The 22,812-nt window shown below is 40.5% G+C and overlaps 2 protein-coding genes across 7 annotated transcripts in view; one reads left to right on the forward strand and one right to left on the reverse strand.

Moving 5' to 3' along the window:
* macrod1 (mono-ADP ribosylhydrolase 1) overlaps nt 1-19,020 on the forward strand; it is a 111,607-nt gene extending 92,587 nt beyond the window's left edge. The window contains exons 6-11 of one of the 3 annotated variants that reach the window (XM_061282615.1): nt 5,437-5,558; nt 7,590-7,620; nt 9,188-9,261; nt 10,462-10,543; nt 11,571-11,602; nt 13,847-14,172. In XM_061282615.1, coding sequence (XP_061138599.1) covers nt 5,437-5,558; nt 7,590-7,620; nt 9,188-9,261; nt 10,462-10,543; nt 11,571-11,578 — 317 coding nt within the window. In that variant the 3' untranslated portion in view covers nt 11,579-11,602; nt 13,847-14,172. Of the gene's footprint in view, nt 1-5,436; nt 5,559-7,589; nt 7,621-9,187; nt 9,262-10,461; nt 10,544-11,570; nt 11,603-13,846; nt 14,173-18,885 lie in introns of those variants that run through there. The other 2 variants (XM_061282601.1, XM_061282609.1) reach the window with 2 other exon arrangements.
* A 2,433-nt stretch (nt 19,021-21,453) lies between these two features.
* ccdc88b (coiled-coil domain containing 88B) overlaps nt 21,454-22,812 on the reverse strand; it is a 38,178-nt gene continuing 36,819 nt past the window's right edge. For 2 of the 4 annotated variants that reach the window (XM_061280863.1, XM_061280881.1), the window contains 2 exons: nt 22,307-22,621; nt 21,454-22,232 (listed from right to left, as the gene is read on the reverse strand). In XM_061280863.1, the coding sequence (XP_061136847.1) occupies nt 22,147-22,232; nt 22,307-22,621 (401 nt within the window). In that variant the 3' untranslated portion in view covers nt 21,454-22,146. Of the gene's footprint in view, nt 22,233-22,306; nt 22,622-22,812 lie in introns of those variants that run through there. The other 2 variants (XM_061280872.1, XM_061280889.1) reach the window with 2 other exon arrangements.

Raw genomic sequence — 22,812 nt, forward strand, 5'->3', positions numbered from 1 at the left:
GTAAATATAATAATAATTTAATAGCAATTTATTTAGGAATATTTAGGAATTACAGGTTAGGTTTAGCTACAGGCAACCTTTTTTAAACATCTTAGCTACTATAAATTACAGCACATGGTAAAATGCGCAAGGTTTTATTGGTCAAACTAAAGAAAAAAAATCCAAATCCTGATGTGCTAGAAAAAAGTACAGTAAAAAATACATTTAGGAACACATAAAGCCATCTCAGATTAGGATTTATTATTTATTTTTAAATTTCTATTTATCCAGCACAAACATATTGTTCAGATAATAGGTTTCAAAACATTCATTATCATGTTTTAAGGATGTTTGTTTTCATAGGCTTTGCATATTGCACCTCAATTAGATGTCCCTAATGGTCTGACATTGTCGCCTTTTTAATTTGCATTTCAGATTCACACAGTGGAAATGTAATTTTGCGCATTTCCATTCAGCCATCCAACATTAACAAGATTAATCCTATGAGTATTTATATTTGTTTTGGTAGAGACAGTCAATTTCTTATCCTAATTTTCCATGAAGATGAACTGATAAGCTGTAATTTCGTTTTTAATACTAAATAGCGATTTGATATCGTGTAACCAAAACGATCATATTCAATGGAACACAATTTATTGCACATAAAGCTGTGAAACCCTACAATAACTTTTAATTCCACACATCACCCTTGTTCTTATTAGCAAATAATTGTTTCAGAAAATGCAGTACATAAAACTGCGCATTCAATATGGTTTATTTTTGCACAAGTTTCATCAGTGGGTCATAGGCTAAGCGCTAATTAAATGTAAGCCAAAACGCATCATGGTTGATGTGTAATTGCAATTAATGGCGCTTTGAATTTTCATAGTTGGGTGATTGTCTACAAGCTATCATCATAGTTGATGATTTGAATCAGTCTTCGGAAAAATACATTAACCTTTGATAACGCAAATAAACAGAGACAATGTCTAGTCTATACTTTGTGTTGAAAGATAAATAACATGAATATAAACATGTTTCTGAGCAGCAGTTGTTATGATGGAACAAGATGACATTTTTAATAAACTGAAATTGACTCCGAAATTGATGTCATCGAGACCAAATGCGAAAAAAAGATTTCAATAAAGGGCCAACGTGCTTGTATTACTTTTTATGAGGCTCTGGATAAAACACGAAAAAATTCCAATTATAAATGACTGAAATTAAACAAATGTATTGTCTATATATATATAATTTTGTTTTATTAGGTTTTTGAAGAAAGAAAATCTCCATGACCGCGAAACCTTTTATTTATTTTTCTTTTAATTTGAAAGCCATTATTATTGTTTTAACATTAATTCATACACTTGAAAACACATCGATATGCCTAATCAATCATGGGCGGTTCTATTGTTCCCTCTTCCTTTTTCACAGAACTCTAGCTTCTATCCTATTCTGGTTGACGGCTGCATAACACAATTGGTTGAGTCGGAAGTTGAGTTACCCCTATAGTGCGGAAAACAATCGAATGCGAGTGGAAACTACTAAAAGCTTCAACCTTTTTTCTAACTGACAACAGCGAGAGCCAAATGCTATTATAGCACTTCAGGCAGTGTTAGCCCAGGAGGATGCAGCAGAGAAGTCGAGTGTGTCATGAGTGACGCTTTTCATCAAAAAGACTCTTGAAGCGCTCTAAATGGTTCATGACATTAAATGTTGATTCACAGTTTTATCAATTTCTGTAAAAGTTTTGATGTTTCACTTGTTATATAATCATCCTCAGGAAGAAGCTAAAGGACTCCCATCTTTAAGACACTGCTCCGCGCTGTGCCAGAAATAGACTTTGACGCCGTCTCGGTGGAACTGTAGCTCGCAAACGAGATTAAACCCTCCAAGTTCTTGCTGTGGCATTTGTACAAGATGCACCATTCCCTTTTCTGCTCCTCCTTCTTCAAATGAGCATGGCGAGGGCTTTCTCTTGCAACAACGAGATACATCTTGTCAAAGTACATACAATCTCCGTGCTTACTTTCTGCTAAGCTGCTCCATCAGCACTTCCAAATATGAGGACGCTTGCCGCTCTGCCACACAACTGAGCGAGTGCAGTGTGAAAAGGGGTTAAGTTGGCAACACAGACCTCATATCAGTTGGTATCTGCGTTCTTGGCAGCAATGCACATCAGCTCGCGACTAGATTTGATTATTATTACTCTGAGTTGGTCGAAAAGGTCCCCTAAAAAACGAGAAGCAGTTTTATTGTTCCGCGGAGCACATAGTCTTCTAATTGCCAACATTTTAAAAAGTTTGCAGTGCTCTGAGTGGAGGCCTCTTTAAAATTAAAACCTTCATCACTTATTGATTGTCTTATTGTGCATCAAAAAGTAGGAGTTGCATAATTAATAAAGAGGAACTTTTTTTTTTTCAACACACGCTCCTTCAGCTATATGTCAAGCAAGTCTTTTAAATATATTTCTGTGGATCGTGTGTCTTACAAAGCCAGTCAGCAAGAGTGAAAATTGGACAAGGGACAGACACATTCTAGGAATATTAATCCGTAATATCCACATTCAAGTCTGAAATGTCTTTGAATGAATAATTTCCAGTTCTCAGTGTGCGGCCGCTTGTAGTCTTGCTAAGTGATTTCTCTGGGACTGATACTCTTCTTCATCATTTTGATGAAGGACCGTCGTAACTTTCTTTCATTTCACGTCTGCCGGCTCTCCTGTAAGAGCGGCTCTCTAGCCGCGCACTTTCATGCGCAGGCTTCTCATCTTGGTGGGGGCAGCGAGGCGTTGAACATGAGAACACAAGAAATGGCTCGTTCATGCAGGGAGCTTGCATGGCAGCATGCGGAGAGTCTGCTGCTGCCAGGAAGCCAGAAGGCAAAAAATCCACATGAAAAAACTACAACACTATTACAGTCACTTTCAGTCATGCTCATTGAAATGTTTGATGGCTTTGTTTGGGGGGAAAAATAGTCCCACCTTACGAGCATTGCGGTAGAGATGTATTTAATATGTAAACGGCAAAGATTTTTTAATTTTGGGGTCATTTCACTGACAAGCGTCTCTTGGAAAAAAAGGCTGTAATAATAGCAGCTACATGGGATTTCAAGGTTGATGTTTTTATTCAAACAGTTGCTGATAAGATCATGAGATCAGCATGTTAAGTGTCTTAAGTGTGTTTGCTGGCCGGCTTTGGTGGTCCTCGGGGTTGTTGGATTATACAATGTCAGCGGAGCGGAGTGCGCAGCTTGTTAACTGTGTACTTGTGTGCGAGGGCTGTGTAAATGTCCATCTTAATTAACCAGAGATAAATCTGACCCATGAGGGAGTGGGGATAGCTCGGTCTTCATTTTGTCTGCTGCGCAACAACAGAGGAGATTAATTATTTGGGTTTTTACACCAAATCTTTGAACATCTCTTGTGTTTTCCACAAATTTATTCAATATAGCCATATTTGCTTCCTCATTCTGCTCACAATTTGCCAAAAGCCGAGGATTGAAAGACACGATGATGGAAAATTATATAGAAGGTAAAAACTGGTGTGTTGGTTTCCTTACCCACTCACTGGTTATGTGTGAAGTTTGAGTGGATTGGGTTACTTTTTCCCCAAAATTGGGCTAATTCCTTTAACCCAACAGATTGGGTTGAAGATTGAGTTGGACAGGTGAAAGAACTGAAGCCGGTCGCTATTTGTCGTAACGTAATGTCCTTTGATTGGTTCATCAGGTCTACATGTTACGTCTCTATATTACGTGTGTGTGTGTCGGAAGCCACACAAAACAACTTTATAGTTTATAGTCAAAGCTGTCAACAGAGAGGTTGACATCCGTTTCCATGGCGATTGCGCTTGGATTGGAGGTCCCGATCAAGTAACAGTCCTCGTGTTGCCTTGGCAACTTGACCGGTCAATTGTCGCTGCGCAATGGTTTTGACGTTTCCAAGTTCGTTCCACGCCCAGATTCGTTGGGCTCGCTGATCTCTGCGTTGCTTTGTTTCTTCTTGCACCACAACAAGTAGACCAGAAGCGGAGCGGCCAAGATCACGGCCACGATCACGGCCACGATCTCCCCAGGTCCCAAACCATGCAATTGATCCCGGTAGAATGGATTGGGAAATGCTTGGCTCTCCTTCTGGCCCAACGGGTTCTGCATGACACAAACGAAGCTTCTGATCGAGTCGCTTGTCCGGTTGGTTCCGTCCTCCCGTCATTTTCTTTACGGGTTCGGTTTTCCATGAATATTGGATAGGCTCAACACCGCTCGTGTTTCCACCACAGTGCAGCGTGCAGCTCTCGAATTCCTCGGAGCACGCCGGAGGGTTCGGCTGCACTTCCGGTTCGGGTACGTGTCTGATCACCTTGACGACGAAGACGTCATTCTGCTGCACGTTGTTCAAGGACAGCGTAAACGTGCCCGCGTCCGTCGCCACCTCAAGCTTCAGGACGCCGGTGCTAACGTCCAAAGAGGCTCAGTCGTCATATGCCCTCACTTCCGCTCCATACGATTCGGCGAGAAGGTTGCGGTTCCGCCTCCACTCTAAGTTCTGGATGGGGCCTTGAAGCTATAGTCAGCGTTTGCCCCAGAGCGGAGTACACGTTCACGATCGTGCTGACGGTGCAGCCAAGCCGTGACCACAAAAATAGACACCAAAAAATCTGGCGCTTCATGTTCCTCTGCCGATGGAAAAAATAACCGACTTGATTTTTGACGAGCCAATCGCTGCCACCTCAAACTGGCACGGCGCTTTCTAGTTGTCCGTGGCCACGCCTGACTTAGTGATCGGCCTTTCAGCAGCAGTTCGCTCAAAAATTCAAACAATTAACACTCCAGCCGAAGAGCTACTTCATGGCGCACACTCACTCGGACGCGACAAAGGAAGCACCATCAAAGTGAAGTTTCAATGTACACTCATTGTGAAACGTGCATATCAATAGATGTTTGATGAACTCCATATTGATTGTAAACCTTAATACATATCACTGTCAGTCTTACTTACATTCTTATTGTTCAAATATTAGCATTGATGGAGACTGCCTTTCCCAAAACCTTAGATTTTCCTTTGAATATTTTTGAACCTATGGTGCAATATTGAGTATTGGTTCATAAAAAGTGGGACTTTGGAAAATAATTTGCTATAGTTTCAAAATATCATGGAAGCCTGACCCTAACCCTCTTTGACACAAAACAACCAAACAAAAAAATGGTTTTTTGGGTTGTTCATTTGACACAACTTTTGGGGTTATTCAAAAAATAACCTACTTTGGGTCTATAAGGACAGAGTTGCCACATAATGAAACAAAACCTAATTCCGTTTGATGCAAAACTACCCGGGGTCAAATTGATGCATAATTGGATTATTTTTACTATCTATTTTTATCTCTTTTTTGACTGCTGTAATAGTGCCTAGGTCTTTTTTTATATTAGATTTCCAATGTGTTTTTTACGTATGTGTAGATGTGATCCACACGGTGGGGCCGATAGCGGAAGGCGGTGTCGGGGAAGCGGAGAAGAACGCTCTGAGGTCATGCTACATCAACAGCCTGCAAAAGGCGACAGAGAACGATGCACGCTCCGTGGTGAGATGAAAGTATTGGTGTTTTGAGAAAATGAAAAGGCGTAGAAATAGGAGTAGTGTAAAAGAATGCAGATAAGAAAAAAACAAATTGAAAAATGCGTCTGAACAGGTTCCTCGCAATGCACTCCGACTGAGATAGTATGCTGAGCGAGGAACTGGAGCGAGGCACAACTGACTTTTTTGTGATGGTTTTATGAAGCACTCAACACAGGGGGCTTGGTGACCGAAAGAGATGTCACGGTCAAAGAAAAACATTGACGTGAAAATGAAGAAAACAGACTCCAGCATCATACAAAATAAAATGAGAAATTGTCAGAATACAAGCTAAAAAAACAATTGTTAACAGCATATTATAATCAGAGAGAAATTATTGACACTAATTACAAAAATATCTTGCTTTTATTCATTTGTACACCAGGTTTTTGCAATATTTTCATTAGTTTTTAAGTTGAACCTAGTATATAAACTTGCGTTGTAAATTATAGGTATGATGTTTTGGAAAAAAATCCGCCTGTTGCTGAACAATTCAGAAATATTAGTAAATATATTACTATATTGCATCTTATGATATTATTATATTACTATTAGTGTTATGATGATATGACACCCATCTTGAAACAATTTTGACAAAATAGCTTGTTATATTATTATTATTGTTATGATGATGTGACATCCATCTTGACACCATTTGGACACAATAGCACGCATGACTTATTGCAACTAATCGAGACACTGTTGAGTCATGCTCAAGAAGAGGAGTTCATTTTTCACCATCAGTCACCTGTAAACTTGCAGACCCCCTGTAATCTGATTGAAGGGCTTTGTCAGTGTCGTGACGTCGCTTCTACTTTTCTGGCTATCATTTTGCTTAGGTCATTAAAAAGCAGAGTATTATTTGAGTGTCCGGGTGGATTACGGAAAAGTCAACGTATTCGCCTGTTTTCTTCTTTGATGAAGTTCTAAAACCAATTGTGGTGATGACACATTTTGGTTCAAAATTATGTATTCTTGTATAATACCGCTTTCCATGAGCATTCCAGTGACATCAAATGACTATTCACGGGCATGATATATTTTTGCTTTCTAATACACATTTACAGTGACTAACTCGCATGTTTCAGGATCTTCCTTGTTGGAGACCGAGTCTATGTTCCTTGTGTAAAATAAAATGAAACTGCAGAGTCACAAGGGATTGACAGGAAACTCTGCGTGCACATGCTCGGCCGCTTTTAAACATAGCTAATTGAACGAGGCCGCACTAATCACACTCCTCCAGCTGTGTCGGTGATGTACACTATTATGAGCTTTCAAGCGAAACCAACATTTTTGACAGCTGTCGTTTGCATCTAAACATGACAAACCAGGAGGACGCAGCCACACAAGACGCAGTATATTTAGCACGGAGAGAGAAGGGAGGAGGGAATGTTTATAATAAGCAGCACAAGTGAGACCATCCATCCTCCTTTGCTTCGGTGTTCAATAGTGTGAAAAGTAATGAAAGTGCCTGCGGGAGGGAGGTATTTGTTTGATTTGGTGTTTATTAAAATAATGTAACGAAAAATAACGGTTTTGTTTGTGAAGATGCTCCACATGCAGATTTCTCTCTCACTGCCTATTGTTTTCCTCCTTGTCATTTTGACACCCTCCCAAGACACACACACACAATCATTGTTTCCACTAGGGCAGGGATAGGCAATAATTTCTCATCACTGCAATTAGATAGGACCATGCATTTCCTAATGTGTGACAAAAATGCTCATTTAAATATTGACAAAAGATGTGGATGTTAATACATTTTTAAAATATTTTTTTTCCAGTGCAAGGAACTCTATTGCATAAAAATTAATTACCATTCAAGGACGGCAAAAAACGGCCAAACAGTACGGGCAAAATCATCTGGAAAAAAAAAAGAATTAAAAAAATTTAATTGTATTACTGATTTAAAAGTTTTGTAAAATTTTGTTGACCCGTGTAATTGACTGTTCAACATCTGACTGAACACTGTCTTTTCTTTCTTTTTGTTAATGTGCAGGCCTTCCCGTGCATCTCCACTGGAATCTACGGTCAGTATGTGTTTTGTAATTACTTGTCTGAATATTCAGACAACAAGTGTAGCTGCGTTCTCTGGCGCGCTTCTTTCCTGAGTCTCCGATGGTTCTGGGCACGTCACCTCGTCCCAGCCAGAGGTGATTCCCAGATTAAGGCCTTGTATTAGGAGCAGCAGATTAAGGCGGTTTAGGCCGTAGATGGTGTCAGATTGACTGTAATCCTCCATCACTCTCACAGAGAGTGTTAAGAACAGCGCTAAGAAAGTCCCAGGGGGTAGTTTGGCGCTCAGCCTGTGTTCGATTGCTAGAAAGCACACACGGAAATTAAGAAATGTGTTGGCAATAGGTGTTATAATCCTTCCCAAAATAACTCAAAGATCAGCTACAACATTAGGTAGACTGGAAAAATCTGATGATTTTATTCAAATATAAAGATTGGAAGAAAAATTGTGGTTTAACAGAGATACAATAATGAGGAGTGGTATTCATTTTACTATGCAGTGGAAACGCTAGTTGTCAGGTGCCAAACTCAGGCCCAGGGGCTACATCTGGCCCACCACATCATTTTATGTGGCCCGCAAATTCGAATCTCGTGCATCAACTTCCATCATTCAGTTATTACAGGAGTTTCTTTGTTACCAACCCAGTTATCCTTTACTTCTGATTTTAAACACATTTTCCACCAAATAGTTGTGTATTATGACAAAGATTTAGGTAACAAATCCCGGATGCCAGTTATAAACCTGATTGGGTAAAATTATGTAAATATTCAAAATACTTTTCAGTGAAATTTCTCTCATGAATCGCAGGTGCACAATTTGTCAGGAAACCACAAGCCATTGAGGTGGTTTATTTCGAGCTTGAGAGTGGGCCCTCTTTGGCATATTATTTGACATCTGTCCTAGTAAATGATGTGTGCGCCCACATTTCTTGTGTTTGCACAATGTAATGTTCCTTTGCTATCCTATTTGGCTTCCTTATATTGTTCTGTGTCTTTAGGCAGCCGCAGTCAACCTTTTCACATGCTCACTTACCGACATTCAAATTATGTCGGCGAGCACACTGTGTTAACAACAAGCCCATCTCAGCGGAATTGGTGATATAACACTAGCTACGTTTACATGGATAAAAATTTCAGATCACAGTTTTGGTTAAAAATCTCATCAGATACACTGTTTTCATGAACACTAAAAACATTGATCCAATTTGTACTTATGTGTTCCACACTTTCGAATCACTTTGACATCCGCAGATTAATGAAATATGTCCGAGTCTACAAAACATTGTTCCGTCTATTTCTACTTTAAACATTAGCGTCATTTTGCGTACTTTCCCCGTTTATGCTGTTACGCCAAGTTAACCCTTCCTAATGGAGCTGCAATCTATCGTCCAGGCCGCACTCTTGTATTTGCTAGTGTTGATTTTTAAGACACCAGGCCAGCTTCTGCGTGCGATGATGAACCGAGGGAGACGTCACATTCTTGGAATAACAAGATTATCAAAGGACATAGACCACCCCTCTCATTCATTTATCACCATGCCTTCTCTCCAAAGCCTCTGTGCATATTCTTAAATGTTGCAGGCTATCCACCCGAGCAGGCTGTGCATGAGGCCTTGGCAAGCGTGAGGGAGTATCTGGAAGAACACCACGACAAGGTGTGTGTGTGTGGGTGTGTGCATTCGTGTGGGCAATTTTCCCGACTATTTTCTTCAGGTATTATTCCTATCAGGGCTGTTGCTTTGGCACCTTGTTGAGACAGGAGAAGGTGTACAGGTAAAACATAGACTGTTGATGCGCTTAGAGTGACCCGCCCCCGTGCTCAGGGCCACGTCTGCCTTTTAATTGGCTCCTTGAGGGACGGAGATGTGCCCAACACTGACACGTGCATGCTTGCTTTCCAATGAAGAGAAAAGACCAAATGATGCGCAACTGATGCATTCGCTCGTTAAATGGGACCTCCCTTCTTCCGCCCTCGACTCCTCCCACTCCACTTTACGCCTCCCAGAGAGGCTGTTGACGAGGTTATTGTTAGCTTGGCCGTCCCCAGGGTCCGCGTGACCCAAGGTGCATGTGCTGTGTGAGTCAACATTCAGCTGCACAGTGTGCAGTAACACACAGAAATGTATCAAAATACACTTTTTAAAGCAGTCCTATCATGTCTGTTCTCACTCTGCTTATTGTGAATGATTCACCTGTGGTAATCTCCCTTTTTCTAGAAAAAAATGACGATACAAAAATAAATATATATATATAGATAAAAATATATGAAAAATAATTGAGAGTATATTTCCACATATTTAGCTAAGATTTTGTAGCTCCATTCTGCTGCATTTTATTAGAGGTTGTTTCAAAGTTTAGCCCATGAGGTGATCTTCCTGAGGTTCTGGTACAATCTGGTCTAAAAACATGTGTCGTGTGCTCCAAGATTGCTGTACTGAGACTTGAACTCCCAGAAAGCAACACAAAGCAGCCCAACTATAAATCACACTCCCTCGCCCACAACACAAGAAACAATCCTAAACTATATCCAGACATCATGGTGGTGAAAATGCACGGTCAGGATTCAAGAACTAAGTAAAGTGGATAATAGCCCTGTAAGCATCTTTTTGCTGGAGTAAGTTTTTATGGAAAGACAGTGCCAAAGCGTAGCATTTATAGATGACATAAACAATATTTACAGTAAATCCATACAAGCTCATGTAAAGATTACACTATTTTAAGAACACAAGAGCGGGATGATTTCTTGTCGTGGCACTCATTGACCAATGCCGTCATGATTTAAAATTGTGTGTGTATGTGTGTGTGTGTGTGTGTCTGTGTGCGTGCGTGTCTGTGTATGTCTGTGTGTGTGTCAGCTGGACAGAATTATCTTCTGTGTGTTTTTGCCAAAAGACCAAGAGTTGTATCTGCAGAATCTCCCTCTCTACTTTCCTGTTGGTATGTTTACACACACACACAAACACACATAAACGCGCACACTCACACGCACACTCAAGCACACACACACACACACACACACACACTGATTCTGCATATACATATATACATAGATTAGAATAGAATAGATCTTTGTTGTCATTGTCACATGTACAACGAAATTAAAAGTGCCAACCAATCAGTGCCTCTGCTAAAATAAAAAAATAGAAAATACAAGCTAAAAGTCTATACAAACTAAAACCCACACAAAAGAACATACACAAACAAGTGACATGTAATTCCACACCCCTATACACACAGTGTATGTCAAATTGCAATGCGGCGTTTGTGTAAAATGTAAGGGGTGAGGATAAAATATCAAAATAACTATAATCAACAAAATAATTTGCACCTTGACAAAGCCTGACAAAAAAATCAACATTTACTGCCTTTACAAACCAAGGGAGACCATACCTTTACTTTTCCCATAGCACTGCACAATATGTATACTATAGCTCCAAAGACACACAAACACCCCCCCCTTCTCTGTCTCTCTTTCCGTCTGTCTGTCTGTCTGTCTGTCTGTCTGTCTGTCTGTCTGTCTGTCTGTCTGTCTGTCTGTCTGTCTGTCTGTCTGTCTGTCTGTCTGTGTCTCTGTCTCTCCCCCTCCTTTTTTCCCCCTGTCTCTCATATACACACATTCTGGTGTGACAAATACCAGTCTATCTCCCTCATGTGCTAATTGCACATCCGGGATGTTGCACAATTAAAAAACAATATCATGAAGGCAATCACATCTGTCTGTAATAACATTGTTTTCCCAAGAACTAGAGCGTGTAAACAGAAAGATAGACTAATAGTACGAGACAAACATTTAGGCAACGCACCGATTGTCCTTTGACAGATGGAAAGACAGGCAAGACCCGTTGTTGAAAATGCACATCGCCCAGTTGGACACAGCAATTTGCCATTAGCAGATTGTCGAGTGTTTCAAAGTCACTGTCAGTAAGATTTCCGTTTACATGTCTTTCCTTTTCTTATCGCATAGCCCGCTGAGTCTTAACAGCGACTTCATTTCAGGTACAACAAGTAGCAGCATGTGGAACTCAGACGCAAACTGTTGGGACATGGCCCTTAACCTCTGATGAGCATGTTGTCATATTGGCACGGTGTTCACTCATCACCGCTACACTAATTGAATGCAACAAGATCTTGACAGGGTTATAGTAGTTTTGGATTCTTCATAATTATTAGTTTTATTTAGTTTTGACTTTTGTTTTCTTAATTCTATTTGTCTTCATAGATATCGAGAGCAGATTCGTTTTTATTTTGAATGCTTCCTTCTTATATTTGACTCAACGGTAATACCAGAAAATAAATACATTTAAAAACCTCGAAAGCTCATGTATGAACATAGGTGAAAAAGACAAAAACGAAGAATATTTTTACTTTAATTACAGCTAGTTTTAGTTTGTCTTATAAACATAAAATGTAGTTTGAGGTCATTTTCTTTTTTTTTTTAAGCATTCTTATGTCAAAATCATTTCAGTTATTGTTACTTACTTTTCATTGACTGCGTTTATAGACCTGTGCTTCAGTATTTGTTTTTCTGACTTTTTATTTTTTTACTTTTACTACCTTATACTTGAAAACTGAATTTATACTTGCAAAAGCGTTGAATCGCTACTTCAGCTTTTGCCATTTTTCGTTACACAAGTACTGCGTTTACTTCTACTCAAGTACAGATTGAGTGTACTTTTGATGACAAGGATCCAGTTGTAGTAAACTACTTCAATAATGTCGGATTCAAACGAAGTATTCATATCAGTGCCAGCTGAACAGGGCAAACGTCAAGAAATCTTCCCCTAATTCTGCATACAAAAACACAGCGGCCAGTCCGATTAAAAGCCAATTCATTGAAGCACGACTGGCACGGAAATCAAAGCAGGCATGTTCAATTTTACATTAAAGACAAACTTTTTTTCTTCTCCCGTGGCAACATTAGTCAATGGAACCAAGAGAGAGAGCTGCCTCTGAAGTTAGATGGCTCACTGCATCTTTAATATGCATTCAGTGAGGGAGAAGCTTCAAGTTGATCGATCATACTGAATGTTCCGGATGTTGATTTTTTTGCCCATGATTTTAAAAGTTATGAAGAACGCATGAACTGTTGAAAATACCACTGAGTTTTAGCACAAACCACTTCTGCTAGAAATGAAAAAAATAATGTCAGCAAAAGTCTACTAGAACATTTGAACTTGAGATGCTTTAACACATTTTCAACATGTGTTTGGGAAATGTTGTTCTGGTTCTTCAGCTGGAACTAGGGCTTTAGACAAGGTGGATGGAATTATGAACAGTGGATGGAATTCGGTGGATGAATTATGAACAGTTCAAAATAGCAGTTGGTGTTAACAAAAAAGAAATCAGCCTTTTGATAGAATTGTTGTATGCGGTGCACAGCAGGCCGACCATTACAACAGCTAAACTAATAAACCCACAAAGTCCATTCAAAAAACTGAAACCTCCTTTGTATTTCTCAGGTTGAAATGAAGTAGAATCAGCTTTTTCTGACAAAAAAAAAAAATCTTCAAATCACTTCAGCTGGAAACCAACATGTGGTCAAGAGCTCTATTATTCATTTATCTGTTTCCAGACAAACACAGCAGTTAACTGTAAAATCAGGAAGGATTTTCTCTCATATTGTACTTCTACTGAGCTGTTGCCTGGCAACAAGTGGATACTTCAGAAAACCGCTGTCTGCAACATTAACTCTATACAAAAAAAAGATTTTAATTTTTATTGTCTTTCTTTCTTTATTTATTTCAATAGAATAAACCGGAGAATCAGAACATGTATTATTAATGAAGCAAATCAGATTTAACCAAGCAGAAGCTAAGATACATGTTATGTTGCCAGTGTAAAGTCCCCCCGCTGACTTGAATAATTTACTTTAAAAATTGTATCTATACTCTCATTTCTTTTTATTAAAAACACTTTGTCTTATCAACTGCCTTTGCGCTACCGATCCAGCGTGCCAATGTCACGAGTTGCCAACGTTACATATTCATTATCATGCAAAAATAAAATGCTATTTTTTTGTGATACCCTTCATGCATGCATACTGTAATTATATATGAATAAATACATAAATATGTACAGAAACTCAAAGTTTAAAAGCAATTCGATTCACCCCACAACAACGTAATGATTGCCGGGCTTTGCACACTGTGCGTCACAAATGCTGTGCTTGCAGTGTTTACTAATGTGATGGATACTTTTTACGTACATAATTTTACAAGTCATCTTAATCTCTCCTTGCAGAACACACCGAAACGCCGTCGATGAGCAAACTATGAAAGCGACCTTTTCTTCCTCCTTTTTCTTCCTCCACTGGCCTTGAGAAAGAGGAAGATGATTCATAAATTTTAGTGTTTTTTTTTTAACCCCTCCGCAAGTAGGCAATTTTCTTTCTGCTTTTGCTTCTCATATTTGATCTTGAAAATAGAGCAGTCACCATGGTGGTGTTTGTCGTCATCAAGCATCAGCATGCCCTCTTTTGAACCTTTGTAGATCAATAGTAGATTTCAGTGTGCATGTGTGCGCACACAAACACACACGTGCAAGCTTATTAAAGCTAATCACACATACTCCATGTGTATGAATTGATTGTTTCTCTGTGTCATTGGACCTCCAATTAAAATAGCTTCTCTTTTCTTTTGTAGTGTAGTGGAAGGGGAAAAAAATAAAGGAGAAAAAAATGTGCATGTGTTCCCCTTTATTATATATACATATATATATATGTATATATATATGTATATATACTTTTTTAATTTATTTATAATAAGCATCCGTCTCTTAAATTAATTTGTAATTTTCAACAGAGGGTACCTCCACTTCTTCAAAATTGAGTCATTCATTTGTTCCATTTGAGTGTAGTAAGCCTCTCTTGGAAATGGAATATTTCGATTCAATGCAGTAAATAGAAATGATTAACGTATAAATATACTTGTCTTGGGTTTTGAGTGAACCCAAATTGGGATTTGATGTAAAAAGTATATTATTGATATTTTTTGACAGCTGAGGTTGAAAATGATCAAATCAGATAACCCTTGGGAAGTTTCATTATATTAGAGTTAAAAGCGGAAAGTAACGCAGACACCAATTGCCAAGATATATAATATGCGAAATAAAAGTGCTACTTTTAAAATAGTACACGCATGTGTATTTGTTTTATTGTATATTCCTCATCCTTGATGGTAAAAAAGTATTTGACAAAGGATTGTCGTTAGGATTTTATTTGTACTAGAACCAGTATCGGGAGTATTATTTTATTACGACTACTGATTTTTTTATGATTTTTATTCACCTTATTGACCTTTTTTTTGGTCATGTTTGACTGCCACATGCGCTGTGCTCAGGTGCGATCATGTTCTGCCTCCCCGCAGTACGTCTGTAGAAGCGCCTCATTGTTTGCTGCAGGATGTGACACATATGATGAGTGTTCAGCGGGCAGCCGCTTCACCGCTATCATCCGCCAACAAGCGTATTTATTGATCCCAACAATCCGAGCCGGTGTCTCAGGCCCACAGAGGTGTTCTGTCTCTGAGTGAAGCCCTCGCATAGGAATAAAAAGAACAACATACAAAGACTATCAAGCGGACATTGTGTAAGAAAAGCCGTTTTTCTGTAAAAGCCTCATTTGTCTCAAAGGGATTTTGAGCTCTTTGATTGTTCTCTCTGTCTGAACCTGCACGTTCTTCTGTTCCTCTTCCTCATTTCCCTTTTTTTTTTCCTGCATTCCAGCTGCGTGGAAAAATAAACAGATGGAGGAGAGAGGGAGGACCGGGTTCAAACTGGGAGGCAGGAAAAAAGGAAAGGATGAGAGGATGCAAAGCCGGCGGGTAGATGAAGGCAGAAGCGGGATGGAGAGCCTGTCGAACTCATCTAAGGGGACTCTATTTTTTTTTTTAATAAGCAGCAGACTGTGAAGCTAATCTCCAACCAGTCAATCTGAATAATGAGCACGGGAGAGAGCGGGAGAGAGGGAGGCAAAGAGCGACAGGATGGGAGGATAAAAAGAAAACGAGTCTCATTATCCCACCACCAATTTTCATCACTGTCCTGTCCGTAATCTCTGTCTCTCTGGCTTTCTTTTCCTTGACACATGAGGAGCAATTACGCCAACTGTTTAGCTAACTGGAACGTTCGGAGCCTCTGTCGTATTCCACAAGCTTCTGTGGGGGGGGGGGGGGAAATGGCTGACAGCCACCTTGCTGTTTAACTGGAAATTATTACCTCCATCTAAAAGTGCATTTTTACCAACCTTAGTCAGTTAGTCTATCGGCAAAGATTTTTACTCTGCGTACTCTACAAATGCAAATTCTGGAATAGTGTTGACCTGCATAGACCCTGCCGATTTGCATATTTTAATTTTTAAAAAAAAATGTTTTGGAGCTGGGGCATTTTTTGTTATACATCACAAAAGTCAAATCATACTTTGGTGCCATCATCTGGCATCTTGGTGCCAGAAAACTATGTTGATGAGGGTTGAGGACTTTTGTTTGGACTAAAGTAGTGCTTTGCTGCCGTTGTCTAGCAAAGTCTTGTTTTCGAAAGCAGAGATATACAGAAAATGCCATTTTTACAGTGTTCAAGGTCGTTTGAATTAATATTGAATGGTATTGATTGACTATGAAATCAGATCCATCCGATTGTACTATGTACATGTTTATTTCTTGGGGACATAAAAAGCACAATTTGGGCGGATTGGTCGATATTCTGTCTTACTGAAATATCGATCTTGTTTCTGGGTATTCATGCAGAAATTGACTTTGTGTGGAATTTGTACCGGTTTTGTTGAACGCAATGCTTTTATTCTGTTTTGTGAATGGCAACAGGTGGCTACGCACAAATGAATTGTCATCTAGAAACGAGCCTTTCATTGTTCTGCCTGTCACTATTCCCTTTGAATGTTGCTGAGATTTGTCGTACGGTTTAATGACAAAGGAAATGTAAAATGTGGGGGTGAATAATCACTGACTGCACATGTCTGTTAAATGACTCAAAGGTAAATTGATTGGATGTTGATTTATTTTATGCATACGATCAAGTTTTATTTGTGGACAATATAGCAAGCACACTTGGACATTCCGTTCAACAAAAGCTAATAATGATGATGGCCAGTCATGATGCTTTTTATATCCAGACTTTATTTTGAATGTCATGATTTGAGAAAGAAAAAAAAATAGTTGATTTCACAGTTTAATCCTTGGAAAAATATAAAATTGTTCCCTCGGTGGTTTGCGAAGCTTCAATTTCCAAGACCGCATTGTTATAGAACTTGGGTTTCTGAAATTCACACTGATTGCTGTTGTAGCTGTTTGTCCACAACAAAAAAACTCTGATGAGCAAACTAAACAATTCATTTGTCTGATAAATGCTATAAACAATCAGTGCATCTTTAAATGAAGTCTACACCCCCTTTCAAAATGATTCCCTACATTAATGTAAAGAATTAATTTGGGACACAGTCCATTTCAGTCTATACTTAGTACCGTAATTTTTGGACTATAAGTCGCGTTTTTTTTCATAGTTTGGGTGGGGGCGGCGACTTATACTCAGGAGCAACTTATATACATATATATGTTTTTTTTTTCACTTTTTTGGGCATTTTATGGCTGGTGCAACTTATACTCCGGTGCGACTTATAGTCCGAAAATTACGGTAATCATTTTTTTCTTAAGACCAGGAGGTGAAGTATTTTTTCATTTATTTTATCACAAGTACGTATGTGTACTTCCACTGAAGTACAGGGTGTGATTACTGTGGCCACCTCTGACAATAATAGATGACAGTGAGACAGTCCAAACTGTCAGCTGTGATCCAGCAGGCCTTTAGCGTCTTCGTGACACCTCCACTTGTCGAGACTCCGCGGCTCTGGGACTGCTTTCTCCCCAAGGCCCGCTCATACATTGATGCTTACTATTCCTGATAGTCACACCATCCAAATGGCAAACTGAGACTGGCCTTTATGTGGCAGCCAAGTGGCCAAGGGTCTTTTAAAAGGCAGGAGGACAAAGTAGGAAAGCGGCACACAATAAATATTTGACTGTTTTTTTAATCACACGAAACATAATCACGCCCCATCGACTTTGCTCGTAAGTGCTTCTCATGACAGTTAGCTAAGTGCAAGGAAAGACTCTCTGATTGTTATTTATTAGAAATGAGCCATCCGAAAAGTGTTCCATAAGGTCTGATAAAGCTGGTAGCTGACCAGTTCCAAAAAGGAATGCTTGGCTTGTATGCGGGGGGACATCTCAATAGATTAGAATATTGTGGTTAATTTCACGATCCTATTTTTTAATACACAGTATTATTTGTGCCGTACCATCGCTCTCGCATTCACTTAGTGAGAACTGAACCTTCGCTGCCAGCACCAAAGTCAGCCAAGTGTATTTCTTCACTGCAATGACAAACAATTCAAAAGGTGTCATGAGGAAAGAAAAAAGTTGGTGGCTGCAAAAGTTTAGGTTTTGACACAGGGGGCCATTACCTGAGTAATTGCTGGAATACTTGATGAGATAATCAATTCTTTAAAAGATTTGTGAGTGACTGCCCTCGTTCGTAATAATTAATGACATTGACACTGATCATGTTAATGACTCCTCAGAATAATTAGTAAACAGTTAAATCAATAGTCTTGACTGGCACTGTCACCATAATTTAACAATATATTTTTTTTTTACTAAAGCGGTTGTACTTTGCAGTGATGTAACGCTGCGTTCTTACATTGCTGTTTCTAATATTTTGCAAAAGATTTCATGGCGAAAATTTGACAAAAACAGCTGCATTCCCTTGGCGAGGATGAGACGTGAAGATGCGACGGTTCATGTGTATGGATGAGAAGGCGATGTAGGGAGGAGAGTGATTTTTGTTTACGTAAGGGCGGTACGAGGGGGGGTGGGGGGGGGGCCTTCGGAAGATCCAGTAAACTGCTTGTGAAATGAAAATGGCTCTTTAGCAGAATCCAGGACACTTGGGCTGGGCTGGATCAATGTCTCTGATTTAGTGTCTAAAAGCCTGTCAGTGGGAGGAAGAGGAGGAGGTAAAGGCTGCGTGGGGGATGAGTGGACAAAGAGGATTTTGGAGGTGGAGGAGTCCTTTAATGGAAGGAGGGACAGATGATGAGGGAGTGACACTCCAAGGAGGTAAAAATTAGTGAGATTGCTCTTCAAGTCATCTAGAATGACTGTGTCCTGGCCGTGGATAGGGAGAGGGGCAGTCCTATTTTGCGGTGGGGGAATTGGCGCAAATCAATAGCGAACATACGGTGCTTCTTAAATCTTGATTTTCCTGCACAGGTCAAGAGCAGCATGTGGACATCACGAGAGGTGACCTGCTTCAGGGAATGTTTAGTCTTCCTCAGGGTGGAGACATTTTGTCGTCTGACTTGCTGCCACTGTGGATCAAAATGTATTAAAAAGTCCAAAAATAAGACAAAAGGAGAGCACCCACGACAAAGCCATCCATCCATCCATCTGTCCATCCATTTTTCAGGTAGTACCTGTATTGCACCCAACTATTTTTTGTTGTTGATGTTTTACATTGTGAACTCTAACCCTATTTGTGGGGGATGGAAATCCCCAGCTGCTGTTTTTCATTATCCTACATTTAAGATCAATGTGCATAATGTTAGCGTGCCTTATAATATTCAATATGCGATTTATCTGGTTTTTGGGCCCATTTACATACTGTTGTATTTTAATATCATTCAGCTATGTGGGTTTTCTTTTTAGGCACTGCTTGGTGGAACATTGAGAAATAATTGACTCATTTGATATAAAGGTTATTTCTTTCCACTTGCCAAGTGGTGGAGTCAAGACCTGGGTCTGGTCCCTTGGTTGGTAGCTGCCCACTGCTCCTCAGGTACGCCTTAAGGCAATTATCACTCTGCGTTGTTTTATGCAACTAAATTAAGCAGCTGTGGTCATCTTCCTCGCATGGATGCTCTCATGTGAGTGCTTCTCAGGAGGACGTTGACGTTCCAGCACCACAAGCAGGACATGGCGACGTGAGTGTTTTCGCATACCCTTGGGACGCGGCCAGTCGAGTTGGAAGTGGCGGTAGGAGGGGCTGTTTTATTTTTATTTTGAGTGTTTAATGTATTAAAAGGGGCGAGGTAATGAATTATAATCTTTAATGCAAAAAACGATCGATACCTCAGAGGGAATAAATCAGCTTTTTACTGAGTGCGTCAAAGCCCCTTAATACACTCGGGGAGAAGAAGGCGGGGGTGCGGTGTGGTGCGGCGGATGGAGAGATGGATGGAGACGGGGCGAGGGAGGAAGAAGTTATAGATGCACGAGCTCACCTCATTGAGTAAAAGCCCGCTGAGAGCAGGGTGGGTTGGATTGCGACAGCTTTGTGAAGAGGAGAGGTCACAGGGTAACTTGTTGTCCCCCCCGCCCCCTTCCTTCTGACCTTCCTTCTTTCCGCCACCCCGAGCAAAATCTCTGAATTTACCTCGCCGCAGCGCCTCTCTTGTCTCCTGCCCCCTAAAGTGGCCAGGACATCAAGCTATGAATTACAACTTTTTGATCAATCCGCAGTCAAGTCCCAATGACGTGTTCTGGCTTGCCAATGGAAATGAAAGGCTTTATTGTCATGATACAAGGAAACAAGCCAGACTGCAACGACACGCCCGACTTAACAAACATCCAATGCGGCTGCGAGTATTTATGATGCCTAGCCCGCTCAGTTAGCGGGCTAAGTGGCCCAAGTGAGGTTTTTGCTCAGCGGAGGCCCTTTAGTGAGACACGGTCATTAAAATGTGATGGCTCAGGAAAGGACTGGGGCTAAGAGGGCAGAGGGGAATAATGAGGATCACCAAAACATGGAAAAGTTTGCTTGGAAGAGTGATGTGGGCCAATCATGTTGCAGCCCTCAGGTTCTCGGTTATGAAGCAAGCGGTGTCGCGTCTTCAGATCCGCACTGCGATTCATCATTCATGACATCTAATCGCTCATTTCAGTAGTTGTTATTTTTTACTTCCTCTGTTTGCTTTCTCCACGTTTTTTTATTTATTGTATGATTTCTCTCTCGCCGTCTTGCTTCAGCAAAGAGCGTTGGCTGAATAAACAAAGGTCAAAGTGAAAATTGATCATCATCTCCCTCCTCCTCTTCACAACAGCCGGCGGTGGTGAGAAACTTCTTGACACACTGCGAGGAATTTCAAATGGGAATACTGCGAAAGCGAACACAGCTTTTCGCGTACACTCGTAACAAAGCTCAGCGTGACAGACAGAAGCAATAACTTCCCACAGCTTTGTCTTGTCTCAGTCGAAGAATACTTTGTTGTGAATGACATCATCACGTCAACTTCATAATTGATGAGGTGGATTAGCAGTCCATTAGTCATTAGCCGATTGGGATTCTGAGCTCGTCCGCTATTCCCTTGTGCCGTATACACCTAAAAGCACAGACGTTTTAGAAAAGAAAAACAGTCCATTTTCTTTTGCCCTCATTTTTGGTGAGCAAAGGTCTACCCCAGTTGACTTTGAGCAGCTGTGTAATCTGCATCTAGCAATGAGTTGTGGCTGACTTCTTTTTGAAGTATTGTGAGTGCCGTTGCTGTGTCTTTGTCTGTCTTTGCTAACTGCCCCCTTCCATGTTCAGGGGTTCAGCTCCATAATGACCCCCCCCCCCCCCCCCCCCATCTGTCAGCTCTGCACTGTGAGTCATTAGATCATTGAGCATTAGTCCACTGACGGACTTTGCAGGAGCCCTAAAGTGAACCACATGTGAGCCAGATGGCCCAGGTTTCTCCCCATTTATCCAACCGCACATTCATACAGTAAGCAAGATAAGGCCGTGAAAAGAGATAAGGAGGAGATGTCAAGTATTTTCCTTTAACGCCTGGCCGGACACGCTTGAATTAAGCAGCACAGCCTTTATTCAAAGCATCGCTTTCACAGAGCTTCATTTCTCCTCGTTTCCAAATGAATATTGCCCATTATGAGTGAGCACCGGAGCTCTAATACACTTCTCCTTTTTACCTTGAAGTAATCCAACAGATCAATCAGGGGGAGCAGCCGATACATTTGAGGTAATCCTATAAATGTTTATTGCGGATGAGATGACTCAGTGCATGCTGGCATAAGTACTTGTCTCCTCCACTTGAACGCTTTCACTGCTTGGCAACACTACAAAACGCTTGACAACGCTTTGTGCACTTCGGCTTCTTGGTCGCCAAACCATCATGATTGCCGTTTGTACGTAGGGCGAATTAAACATGAAAAGGAACTCCAAAATGCATGGAAAACGATATTATACCACTTTATATACTGTCATTTTTTTTCAATCACACGACCATTTTTTTTGGTCTACAACTACATTTTGTTGGGAATGTATTGAAATATATTGTAAGAAAATGTTGGTGGTGGCTGGATAACTGCAAAATACTGTCATGTTAAAATGTATGGTATTAATTTAAAAGGACGAAAATGAATACCATTTTCAGTGAGCTGGATTTCTTTGTACTTATATTTAAAATACAGTGAAGAATATTTATTCAGAACACTAAATCGAACAAATGCCTGAAAACAATCTGTAAGTGCAACTTGTTAAATAGAAATAAATGGAGTTGAGTCAGTCCGTGAATCATTTTCATGTGTCATTGCTGGAACGTTGACCTGTAAAATGGAAAAGACTTACATAAATAATGCATAATCTCTAACCATTCATCACTTGTTAGCATCATCTTGTGCCCCTCACACTTCTCACCTCCATTTGTCTCCTCCTCAGGGCTCTCCTGATTGTTCACTTTGGCCTCCGCTTCCTGCTGGGGTGCGCTTGTTTCGACGCTCTCTCTCTCCCAAACGACCGCGGAGGTGTTCTGACCGGAAAGCAGGCGGAGGCGAGGCGGGGTCCTTTGGTCGCCTGGACTGAAGGATTGAGAAACTCCGGCGCCACCTCTGGTCAAACCCCAACCGTGACGGGATCCCAGTTTACGACGACCCCTGGAGCCGGAGTGTGGGACCAGATTAGTGGGAGAAGAAATTCTCGAGGGACATGGAGAACCCGGCGCACTGCAAGGATCTGCAAAACGTGAGGAAAATTGTATTATGTACTTTATACGTACATAATCATTACAATGCATACAACATGTTGATCCCAGATGACCTGCAGCTTTCGCATATTATTCAATTCTTCATCAGCAATGATAAAATATGGGGTCAAACTCAAGGCATGTCTGACCCATCACATTCATTTGGGCGGCCCTTGAGAGA

This window comes from Syngnathus typhle, linkage group LG1, assembly GCF_033458585.1.
Source record: "Syngnathus typhle isolate RoL2023-S1 ecotype Sweden linkage group LG1, RoL_Styp_1.0, whole genome shotgun sequence".
NCBI lineage: Eukaryota > Metazoa > Chordata > Actinopteri > Syngnathiformes > Syngnathidae > Syngnathus > Syngnathus typhle.